Consider the following 12,252-nt stretch of genomic DNA (forward strand, 5'->3'; position numbering starts at 1 on the left):
TCTGCCTCGGGCCCAATCCTCTCCCCTGAGCTCCAGGCTCCTATAGCTAAATGCCGCCTCCACTTAATGTCTCACTGGCATCTCAAACTCAGCAGACCCCCAGTGGAGCTCCTGATCTCATTCCACCCCCGGTCTCCCCCATCTTAGCAAATGGCAGCTCAGTCCTTTGCACTGGTCTGCTGCCCGGAACGCCTTACCTCTGGAGTCTGCATGGCTCCCTGCTTCATCCCCAAATTTCAGCCCAAACCTGTCCCTTCCAGCATTTGCAACCTCTCTTATCTTACTCTACTTTTTCTGTTTTTCCATAGCACGTCGCACATCTAACATCCTGTATGATTTCCTTGTTTTTTATCTTTATAACATGTTGTCTCTCTTCCCTTCCTGTAAGCTCCTGGAAAGCAGGACCCTTTGTGGCCTATTCTGTTCACTGACCTATCCCCTGCAGTGTAACCTGGCCTATAGTGGTGCTCAATAAGCATTTGTAGACTGGATGGATGAATGAATGAATGGAATGAATGAATGGAGTCAAGTATAAGACAGAAGGGTCTGTGGTGGGGGTGACTCAAATGCATCTGGGCAGGGGCAATAATCTCCCCAGTTTCCAGATGCAGAGCCCTAGGCCCAGAGAAGTAAAGCCACTTGCCCCAGGTCACACAGCTGGGATGGATAAGAGACAGGGTTTAAAGCCAGGTTTGCCCAGCAGCAAAGCCTGAGCTCTTTGCCTAACTTCACGGAGCTGTGGTCACATATGGAAGCATAAAAGAACATTTCCAGGCCCCCTTGTTCCTGCTGTGAACAGTCACCCTCCCAGTGTCCCCTTCCCCCGCCCGCAGCCCGGTGGACACCCACCCTTCCCATGACATACCGATGGATTTTTGCCGGAGCATAAGCCCAGGTCCTGGAGGCAGGTAAGAAGGACGGTCATAACTTGGCTGCGAGCGGTGGTGGGGATCAAAGTTCGACTTTGGGGTGGCAGTCAGAGAGGGGAGAGAAAGACAGCAGAGGGAGAACGGTCAGGGCAGGAAGACTCACGCCGTCTGTACACGGCCATCCCCATCCATTCTCCCAGTGTTTGCAGGCAGGGAGAGGGGCCAGGAGCAGGCGGCAGTGGGTTCTGGCAGAGGGAAAGGTTTCTGAGCCAGGACAGTGGGGAGAAAGGAAGGAAAAGAAAGATTTTTCAGTTGTCCTGGCCGCCTCTGCTTCCCATACTGTCACCCCTTTGGGTGCTTGTCTCCACCACTGCTGTGGCTGCCCGGGCCTGAGTTATCACCTTCGCCTGCCTGGATGGCTGCGGTAGACTCTTCCCTTGTCTCCCTGCGGCCATCCTTGTCCACCGCCCCCCGCCCCCGCCATACACACCCTCTTCTGGTCTGCTTTCCACACAGGGGTCAGAGGGAACTTTTCAAAAAGTAATTCAGGTCATGCTACTCTCTTGCTTCAAATCCAACAGTCACATCCCGCAGCGGTTAGAAAGGGAATTCCCAGCGCTGGTCTTTGCACCCCTCTGCTGCTGCAGACACTGCCAGCGCCAGCCCCCCAGGTCCCCTTGACTGGGACGCCGTGCCCACCCCCAGCTGCGATGTCACCTGCCCTTTGCTCTGAAGAATCACCCACCCCCAAAGGAGCGGAGTGCCCAAGCTGTTACATGCCCCCACTTCCGGGGGCCACCTGCAGCTGACTGGCACCTCCGGAGGTCCATGGCAGGATCAACCCCCAAGTGCAATTCACACTCCAGAGCTCTCCGAGGGACCAGGTCTGCTGTCCTCTGCAGCCTACTGGGCCTCCCTTACTCCATTACAGGTTCCCCTGTGGTTGGCAGAAGACCCAGACTCAGATGCCCTGTATGATCGAGTCCCACCTGTACCTCCTTCCTGCTCACTCTGGCCGCACCACATCCCCCTTGCCCCACTCCCCCAGGCCCTGAGGTCCATCTGGGCTGTAAAAGACTGCAAGTCCCGGATCTTCTCTCAGCAATGGTTTCCTCGTGATCGTTACAGGTCCTTTCCATCTTTAAGTTCTCCGCTCCACTGTCCCCTCCCAGCCACGGTCTACTGCATGTCCCTTGTCCTGTTTTCTTCCTGGCTCTTTTCTCTGTCTGAGATGATTTCCTTTACTTGCTTATTGTCTGTCTCCCGGCCTAGAATGTCAGGTCCCTGAAGGCACCACATTTTATCCCAGGTGAGATGGGCTACCGTCTCGAGGGCCCAGGATCCTTTTAGGGGAAATGTTTTTAATTTCTTTTAAAATCAGAAGGGGAAAATATATAATCAACCTGGATAATGTTCATCTTTGTACCAACACAGTCATAAAATAGAGATTTTTTAACTTTTTTTTTTTTTTTTTTAAGGAGGTCGGGGCTCATAAAGGCAAAACTGCCAAAGGCCCATGGAAGTCATGGATGACTGCTTCAGGATGGCAACTTTGTGGGACTTGTCTGCTGGGTCCTCAGTCCCTACACAGGGCCTGATGCTCCATAAGCTCCTGTCAAATGAATAAGAGACCCAGAAGGAGCCCTGGCTGGTGTGGCTTAGTGGATTGAGAGCTGGTCTGTGAACCAAAAGGTCACCAGTTTGATTCCCAGTCAGGGCACATGCCTGGGTTGCGGGCCAGATCAACAGTAGGGGGTGCATGAGAGGCAACCACACATTGATGTTTCTCTCCCTCTCTTCCTCCCTTCCCCTCTCTCTAAAAATAAATAAATCTTTTTTTAAAAAAGAGAGACTCAGAAAGAGCCAATGTCAGGCACTGTTATTTGGAGGTATCCCTTACATACAGCGGTACCCCATTCTACACAATCCCCCCAAAATGTAAATACTCTTAAGGGAAGTGACTTTGGTTGACTAGTTCACTCCTACACCCTCAGGGCCCAGCAGCAGGTCAGCACATAGTAGGCGATCAATAAATATTTGAAGAATGAAGGACTGATTGGAAGTGATACAAGCTCACAACAAGATGGGGGGAGCGCCCTGAAGGTGAACCCCCTGTCCTGTTTGTCTGAACATCCCCCATGAACCAGCAGCCGGCCGGCCCCGAGAAGGTGTCAGGAAGTGTCTTCTGAAGGCATGCCCATTTTGGCTGGTCTCCCCCAATCTGATCCTCTCTTAGCAGAACTTTCAGCCTCCCAACTCTTCTTGACTTTGCTGCATGCCTTCCTCACACATCCTCCTTAAGCCATTTCTCCCTAAGCCTCAGCCGAACATCCTGCTTGGTTTTCCATCTTGTCCTGCAGCTCGTGACAATCTGTGTGGTATCAGGGAGCCAAAGCCCGCAAAAGAGGGCAGATTGGGTGGTGATGCAGAGGAAGAGAGAGAGAGAGAGAGAAAGAGAGAGAGAGAGAGAGAGAAGGAAAGTGAAGGGAGCCACTTCTCTGCAAGCCCTTTTGCCAGCTATTTTACATACAAGTCCTCACTGGATCCTCAGACTTGTGAGTTAGGGTTGGTTACACCTATTTCCGCGATGGTGAAAGAGGCTGGGGATCAGAGGAGAAAGATCATGTCCTAGGTCAGCCAGTAAGAGGAGGTTACACAGCTCCTATAGAAAGCAGCCTGGAGTGACTAGAAAATGCTAAGGTTAAGTAAGAGGGAAGAAGAAGGGTTAGGAAGGGCAAAGAAAAGGGCTGTGACCTGTCCGAAAGGATGCAGGGACCACTGCAGGGCAGAAGCAGGCTGGGAGGACGCGGAGTATAGTCCAGCCCTGGGAGAACAGGGGAGAGGGGAGCTGGGAGGAGGGAAGGAAGGCGGGGACCGCATCCTTTATGGGGCCTGGGGATGGGTGAGGGGTCAGAGTGTCATGGGAGGGCTCCGAGGGACAGGAGAGGGGTCAGAGAGGTAGAGGGGGAGTCCCAGTGACAGGGGAAGAGTGCCCCTAACTGAAGAAGGCGCAGAGTGGAGAGAGAGGCCACAGATTTACAAACGGACAGAGGGACACTTCGAATTGGAAGGGAGGGATCAACTAATGGGTTAGCTTGACGTCATAAGGCGTCACAGTGGCAGGGGAGATGTCAGACTAACAAAGGATCCATAATTGATTCTGAGGAGGCGAACTGACTACCTGAGGGGCGGATTGACTCCAGGTGGGACAGGCTGACCTCCATCAACAAACACGTAGCATCTGCTCCCGCGCCTACGAGGCCGCCAATCAGGGCGCCAGGTGCATGTGACATCATCAGCTGCCAGGCAGACTCCTCCCCAGCGAGTGGTCCGGAGGTCCAGCCTCCCGCTGTGCCACCTCTTGGGTGGTCTGTAGGTCTGGTGCCTCATTGAGAGTATGAGCCCTGGCGCTGAACACCGGCTGGAAGCTGACCATGGGCTGGGAAATTCGCGCCACGGAGACAGCCCCCCAAAGGGATCATGGGGGAGAGAGGAGTGGGAGACAGATGGAGAGACAGAGAGATGGGAGAGAGAGAGAGATGAGGGAGAAATGAGGCAGAGATTCAGGTCCAGAGGGAGGACAGACAGAGATTGAGAGACAGGAGGGGAAATGAAACAGCGATGGGAAGGAAGAAGGACGCGATGAGGCGGGAAAGTCGGCCCTGAGAGACCCTGCAGTGGAGAGGGTAAAGCTGTCCCCGGGGCCAGACAGAGGCAAAGAATGCAACTAAGAAGCTGTGATAAAAATAATCAGAGGGAGAAACCGCGTCCAGAGAAAGGCTGAAACCCACACCCATACAAAGACTGGGGGAGAGAGGATGGGCAGGGGACCCCCTGGCGTGTGCGGGGCTGGAGTCAGTGACCAGGTAGCAGAGACATTTGTGGAGAAGCCAAAGCCACACAGAGGGGAGGCCAGATGGTTGGACAGCAAAGCCCTGGGAGGAGACAGAACCCAGGAAGCACCCTGACCCACAGTGGACTGGCCTGGGGTCCGTGCCCCCACTGTTGGCACTAAGAGGGTCTTCCCTGACCCTGGAGGTTTTATGCAGAGGTGTGTCTTTGAGGGAGGGCCGAAATCTCCCCGTTTGGAAGTTCAGAACAGTGGCGTCTTGTATGACATTCTGCTCTTGCTCACTGCTGAGCAGGTCTGATGAAAGAGGCCTCGGGGCCACACTGGGTCCCCACCCTGCCCACTTGCCCCCTCTGGTCTAGTACAGAGGGGTGCAAGGGGGAGACTGAAGAGGGGATGGAAACAGAAACAAATGGGAGATGGGGACACAGAGGACAAGGCCACACACCAAGAGAGAGGCTGTGGAGAGGACACGCAGAAATGTCAGGAAGGGGCCCCTACAGTGACACAGGTGGGGAAGATCAGGACGGCTGGTGGGAAGGGAAAGACTGAGCCCCAACATGAGAGGGAGGGCTTGGGGAAGGCCCAGAGGTAGACCCCAGGGGGGAGAGAAGAAAAGGGGAGGCCCCATGGGGGAAATGACCACTGGCCTCCAGGGCCCAGAGGTAAGGGAGGCCTTAAGGAAGACCTCAGGGGGTGGGGGGGGAGTGGGGGTGGGCAGGCAGCTGCTGTTATTGTGGGCCAGTGTTTGGGCACAGCCAGGGGTGTCTTTGGAGCTCACAGGGCGAATTTTGTGAGAGGCAGGATCTTTTTATGCAGAGAGGGGCTGGCACTGTGGCTGCTGGGCACCTCATGGGGGCTCCAGTCACTGAATAAATGCTCTAATCTGTTAGAGGAGACTCCACACTGAGCCAGCTATGCTACTGTGGGGTCCCTGGGGTGCAAGAACCATGAGGGGGTCTCAAGTTTGCTATTTTGCAGCCGAGGGTGCTCACCATCTGTCGGGAACCTGGTGTGTTAGGAGCTGATCTCATTCATTCTTTGGAAGAACCAGCAGGACTGGCTTTTGTCCCATTTTACAGAACAGGAAACTGAGGCACAGAGAAATTAAGTAGAGTGGTCCAAGGAAGCTAGAGGAAGTTGGGGTTTGCAAGCAGGCCTGCCTGGCCCTGTGGCGGCCCATGTGGTGATTCTTACCCTGACCTTGGTGGGCAAGTAGGAACAGAAGGCAACCCTAAGAGCTCCAAGGACCTCCAATCCCTTGAGCCACCAAGGGCAGGCGTGGAGTGAGAATCTACGATAAGAAGGGCGCTCTGCCAAGCCCTGGGAACGGACCGAGGACCCTCCACTTCTAAACAGGAAGGAAGTTCTTGCAGCCTGGGTACAAAACGTCCCACCTGCTTTTGGTTCTTGTAAAAGTACCAGAGCCTCTAGAGAAGGCTGTGCACTTGGACGGAAGAGAAATTACATCTTTATTTTCACTATCCTCCGACTAAAATGCAACATTTCCTCAATTAAAAATGTAGGCCACACACCACGGTGGTGTGAGCAAGACCTGCAACTACATCCTCAACGGAAGTCACAGATATTTCCCTGTCTCGTCGCCGTGGCGGCGATTTCTCAGAATAGTATTTTATGCTCCTTCTGTCTTGGAAATTAGAGTCGTTAAGATCCACCACCAGACCCTGCTGGCTACCGTGACGAAAGGGAACTGGCATTCCTGTATCATAAATTTGCTCTTTAAAAAATATTTTGATAACTGTATTTCAGTGTAATTGACTCCTTTTGTTGCCTTAGACATTTTACTGTAGGGCTCTAGAAGCATAACTTTCAGCACTATGCTGGCCCACTAAAGAGGTCCACGGCCCCCACCACCAAACCAAAGAACCTAGTTTTAGAGTAAATGGTCCCTTGGCCACCAGGTGGAGAGTATGGCCTGAGAGAAGAGGGGTTCAGAGGCCAAGGTCAGAGAGCAGGGCCCGTGCAGCGAAGAAGGTGAAGGGAAGAGCTGGGGGAGGGGTGTCCCCATGAAGGGACACAGATCAGTGGGGATGACAGCCAGGGAGGGACCAGCAGGGCCCTACCAGAAGAACCACGGCTGAGGCTAGACCATGGATCCAGCGGCCTGACTTCCCGGGTTGAAAGCCTGGCTCATTCTCTGAGCCTCAGTTTCCCCTCTGTAAGTGGGCTACCATGCGCATCTCACAGGGTGATTCTAAGGCATGAACGACGTGATTCATGTAAAATGCACTGTGTAAAGTACTATCAACACTCGCTGTAGTCAGCCTTGGTCGTAGGGTGGAGCAGGCGGGGCCGAGGCAGAGACCATGAATAATATTTCAGTAACTGCCACTTGCGGAGCAGCCATTAGTGTGTGCTGGGCCTGTGCCAGGGCCTCCGGCGTGACACTGACTTATGTTCCCTGGGACCTTCGAGGTGGGACAGACACGGACAGGGAGGGAGCGAGCGTGAGGCGCAGGAATGGGGAGTGGAGTGCGGAATGAGAGATGGACCTAGGGAGGTAGCGAGAATAAGGAGGAAGAGGATGGGCAAAGAGGAAAGGAGGTCCGAGAGTGGGGAGAAAGGAGTGCACCCCAGGAAGAGGGGTACCCTCAGGACTGGCATTGAATGTGGCAGATCAGGAAGTATTTGCAAGGAAAAGGATGGAGGCTTCAGGCTGGCGTGTGCACCCCTCAAGTTCCGTTCCCCCGAGACCCCGATCCCCAGACCAGGCCTCCTACCTCAGTGGCAAAGAAACCCTTGGGCCGGTGTTTGCCCAGGGACGCGAGGCCACCAGGCCCAGGACTCTCGCTCGCGCTGATGGTCTGCTGAGCCGCGGCCAGGATCTCATCCAGTTTGTCTGGGGGGAGGCAGAAGAGGGGCGGAGACACAGCGCAATGGAGATCGCTTTGGCCTCAGAGACAGGGCTGCCGGGAGCCCGCACAGCGGCTTGTGAGAACCAGAAAAGGACACCCTTGCCTCCACCCCGGTGGACAGGCAGCCCTGATGGAGACGCAGTGTCCAGCCCAGCAGGCAGGACCTGGCGATGGGCAGGAGTGGGCACGTGGGGAACAGGACGGCCATCACGGGGTGGGAGGTGGGAGCTCAGACCGGAGGGCTGGGGGAAGGCCGGGAATGAGGGCGATCAGCGGCAGGAAGAGGGACAGAGTGGACGGCACCGCCCAGTGTGCGGGGTCAGGGGCCCTGGGCTGCTGGTGGGGTGGGGGTAGACTGCAGGGGTGGGCCATCTTACTGAGCGCCATCTGATACACAGTCCGCTTTTTCTCCATGCTGGGCACTGGTGCTGGCTGCTGGTCATACTCTGTGGGCAAAGGAGGCCGCTGTAGCCTAGGGGCGCCCCCGGGAGGCGGGGCAGAGCGGGCTCCGCCCGCAGGCGTGGCCAGCGGGCGTGCGCAGCGCGAGTGGGGCAGTGAGGGGCCGGGGCAGGGAGGGGCGAGTCCGCCGGCGGGGTCGGGACGGGGGCCCTCCCGCCAGTCCTGTGCCCACTCACCACTCTTCTTCTTCCAGGGGGAGACTAGCCCGGGGGAGAGGCAGTAGAGGAGCCAAGAGTTAGGACTTCAGGGGGAGGTGAAGGGCCCCCTGTCTGGAACGCCCGCCTCCCGCAGGGCCCCGGGGTGGGGACTGCCGGCTGCCTGCCCCGCCCCTGTCAGCCGATGCCTGATGCCGGACCCCCCAGGTCCGCTAGGTCTGGAGCAAGGGGGCTGTCCTTCCTTTCTGTTAGTGGGGGTGGCGGCTACTGGTGGGGGGTGATGAAGAAGAGGGGGCGGGATAGATAGAGAGGGGCTAGAGAGGAAACGGACCCTCAAAAAGGGACAGACAGACCCAGAGAGACTCCAACAACGAAACAAGATACAAGAGGACAGAGGCAAGTCTCGACTCTCAGACAGATGCCCCGTCCCAGTCACACACACGCGGGCCAGAGACAGTCTGGCCTGTGGACGGGGGACAGGAGGAGGACGAGGACCCCTGGTCACTAACGACACTAACAAGCCCGAGGGTGGTGCCGCCCCCTCTGCCCCTTCCCCTCTCAGCACCTGGGCCCCAGCAGCCCCGCAGGCTCACCCATCTCCTCCAGCTCTGAGGTCATGGACTTGGAACGCAGGGAGATGGCTGGGGGTGGGAGCCGCTTAGCCTGCTGGGGTGCTGAAGACGGGATGGTGGGGGGTCAGGCATCAGTACCGCAGAGGGGGAGAGCCCCGTGACCCCCCTCCAACACCACCACAGTGCTTCCAGAGCTCAGAAGACAGCCGCCATCAGCACGATGGACTCTCCCTGCCTCAGTTTCTCCCCAGAAGGGTCCCCAGACAAGCAGCTTTGAGGAAGGGAAGGCCAGCAGTGGGGGGTGTGGGGGGACACTCCCAAGGGTCTTAGTCTGGTGGCAGTGGCATGCCGGGCTTGGCCAAACGGTAGGGGATCACCTTTCTTATGGACGGCCTCGTCCATGTCTGGGTGCCTGGTGACCATCACCACCTTCACCATCAACGTGTTTCCGCCTTGGCGGATCATGTTCACCACCTGTCGGTGGCCAACCTTCACCACGTTCTGCCCATTCACCTGTGGCACAGACACCCCCAAGTCACACCCAGGAGGGGAGGGAGGGGTGCTTTCCCCTTCAGAGTCCCTCCTGTCCTCAGACAGACCCTCCCCACTGCTCTCTTCCTTCACAAGGCTCCAAGTCTTGGTTCCTGTAACTCTCCTGGCTGGGCCCACCCTGCTCACCCCCTCTCCCCCTTTTTGTCCTCCTTGCAGAGAGAGAAAGAGAGAATGTGCATGCATCTGGGGACAGCTGTGTCATATTTTGAGATGCTTCAGAAAGGCCTCGAGATTAAATCCGTGAAGAAAGCAGAGGCTGGGTGCCTGGTGCTGAAGGAGAATCTGCACTGGGGCAGCCAGACCCTGGTGTGCATCACAAGGGGCCTTTGGATTTGTCACCAGGGTCCCAGGGAAGAGAGAGGTGCCTGTGGCAGGTGGGCCAGAGGCTGAGGCTCGGAGAGGCCCCTGGAGCCGGGGGGCTGGGACTCACCTCGATGAGGAAGTCTCCCATGCGCAGTCCAGCGCGCCATGCCACGCCACCCTCGTCCACCGACTCCAGATACTGCAGCGCCGGGAAGGCCGGGGTGGGGGTGAACTCCTCGATGGGGGTCTGCGCTGCAGATGGGAGGAGCCGGCGGGGTCGGAGGGGAGGGGGTGGAGAGGCCGAGCAGGGGATGGGGCTCAGACCCAAGTCACGGAGGCCTCACCGTAGCTGAGGGACCAGCACCCTGGGGTTGGGGTAGTAGGTGGGCTGGGGTCCCCTCCCCTGTCCATCCCCCTGGGTCAGAGAGCCATTCTTCCATCCCCTCCTGGTCGACACTCACCCTTGGCCCCCCGGAGCACGAACCCAAACCCCTCACTGTCCTTCTTCTGCAGCAGAACTGTCTTCTCCTTAATGATGTAATCGCTGGCGGGGGGTGGGGGGTTGGGGGGAGGGCAGGGAGGGATGGTGGGGGGGGGTGGAGAAGGGATCATGAGACTCGGAGCCAGGCCCCACCGGCAGCCTGCACCCCTACTCCCGGACCATTCATGGCACGGAGGATCTCCCTCACCCACTCCAGGAGTGAGCGTCTGCTGGCGGCACCTCTGACAGGCCTCCCCCGCAGAGCTCAGAGTGCCTGCTCTCCCACTCACTCTCTCCTCATTCATCCATCCGCCCATCCATTCAGCAAGCAGCTACCAAGCCCACTGTGCAGCAGGCATGGATCAAGGGACCGGGAGGCACACCACCGGATCACCAGACAGCCTGGCTCGAGCCCCCGCTCGCCACTTCTGGTCTGCGACCTTGAGCCTGCGACTTTAACCTTTTGGGTCTCAGTTTCCTCATTTACAATAGGAGGTTCCTCGTGACAGGTTGCTGTGGTAGCCAAGTACAGACGGTATTCAGCACAGCGCCCGGCACATCACATGCGCTCAGGAGAATTCCTTCGAGGTCTCCGGTCAAGTTTTGAAGTCGAGAGCACGTGCGTACTTCGCTGATACCCCTCCCGACTCCGACTACATATACACTATAGCAATACCTCCCCAGGTCCCCAAACATATTGTAACATTGCTTATTCGGCACTGTCCAATATGGTGGCCACTAGCTGCGTGTGGCTATTTATATGCAAATTAATTAAAAATTAAGTGGAGCCTTGGCTGGTGTGGCTCAGTGGACTGAGCGCTGGCCTGTGAAGCAAAGAGTGGCTGGTTCGATTTCCAGTCAGGGCACATGCCAGGGTTGCGGGCCAGGTCCCCAGTAGGGGGCGTGCGAGAGGCAACCACACCTTGATGTTTCTCTCCCTCTCTTTCTCCCTCCCTTCTCCTCTCTCTAAAAATAAATAAATAAAATCTTTAAAATAATTAAATTGAAAAATTCAGCCCCTCAGTCTCGCTAGCTACACGTCAAAGGGCCCAGTAGCCATTGAGGCTAGTGGTTACCCCGCTGGACAGTGCAGACACAGAGCCTGTCATCGCTGAGGAAAGTTCTAGTGGGCAACGCTGACTTCTATATTCTCTGGCATAGCTCAAATGTATCTCCCGCATGCAGTGGGCAGCTTCTACTAAAATGCAAGCTACTGGTGAATATGGGGCTGGTTCTCAGTAAGGCCACAGAAGTCTGCTCCCACACCCAGGAAACTCAGCTGTGTTCCGTGCATCCCCATACCCACCTGGGCTCGCTCAGATGCGGCCCCCGAACCTCGATGTCACTGCTGTGTACCTCAGTATTGCACACCTTTTCCATTCCCGGCACCCGAGTATACAACAGGAACACCCAGACACCCTGGCTCCAACCCCCCCCCTTCAGAACACGCAAGAACTCCAAGATAAGCACAACCCATGGCTGGCTGTGCCCCAGCACCCCGCAGGGGTGTCTGAGACCCATCCAGTGCACACGCAGACCCCCTCAGCATATTCCTCTTACCTCCACCGGCCCCAACACACGCCCATAATAGTGTGCCTGCCCCTCACACACTCCAATTACCTACCCCCACAGATTCGGCAAAACAGCCCTCCACGAATACTCTAGTATATTTCAGTAACAGTCCCACACGCCCCAGTAGGCTGCAATAATAACTCCCCCTCACTCTGAGCTCAGTATATTCCCGCAACACGCCCCCTGAACACGTCTCAGCACACGTTGTATCACGGGAACCACCCCTGCCCAGCCGCACAAGCACCCTGTACACGCCCGTGACACCCCACGACTTCCACCGTTAAATTCATACATCTGTACCCTGGCGACAGCGTTCTGCTCCTGCGCAAGTATGTCAGCCCTGGCCCCCGCCCCCTTGTTGTAACTCGGGTGCTCAACAGCACGCACGTGTACACGCAGACTCTCCCTGCAACTGCCCTTGCTCAAAGTTCACCACGGTCCAGCAAACACGGCCACGCCATACCCACTTTGTCTTCCTTTACATTCAGCCCAGGGATCAGCCACCTTTGTAGCTGGGTGGAGGGGGTGGGGGAAGAGGAGGAGGGAGGGGTTGAAAGGAGTGA

General features: G+C 56.7%; 1 protein-coding gene across 1 annotated transcript in view; it reads right to left on the reverse strand.

Moving 5' to 3' along the window:
* The window catches only part of SHANK1 (SH3 and multiple ankyrin repeat domains 1), a 48,925-nt gene that overhangs the window by 8,625 nt on the left and 28,048 nt on the right, over positions 1 to 12,252 (reverse strand). Inside the window, exons 15-21 of the mRNA XM_053915075.1 lie at positions 10,098 to 10,180; positions 9,764 to 9,888; positions 9,159 to 9,294; positions 8,803 to 8,883; positions 7,973 to 8,041; positions 7,461 to 7,579; positions 866 to 962 (exon numbers count right to left, since the gene is read on the reverse strand). Of these exons, the coding sequence (XP_053771050.1) occupies positions 866 to 962; positions 7,461 to 7,579; positions 7,973 to 8,041; positions 8,803 to 8,883; positions 9,159 to 9,294; positions 9,764 to 9,888; positions 10,098 to 10,180 (710 nt within the window). The remainder of the gene's footprint in view (positions 1 to 865; positions 963 to 7,460; positions 7,580 to 7,972; positions 8,042 to 8,802; positions 8,884 to 9,158; positions 9,295 to 9,763; positions 9,889 to 10,097; positions 10,181 to 12,252) is intronic.

Source organism: Desmodus rotundus, chromosome 12 (assembly GCF_022682495.2).
Source record: "Desmodus rotundus isolate HL8 chromosome 12, HLdesRot8A.1, whole genome shotgun sequence".
Classification (NCBI taxonomy): Eukaryota; Metazoa; Chordata; class Mammalia; order Chiroptera; family Phyllostomidae; genus Desmodus; species Desmodus rotundus.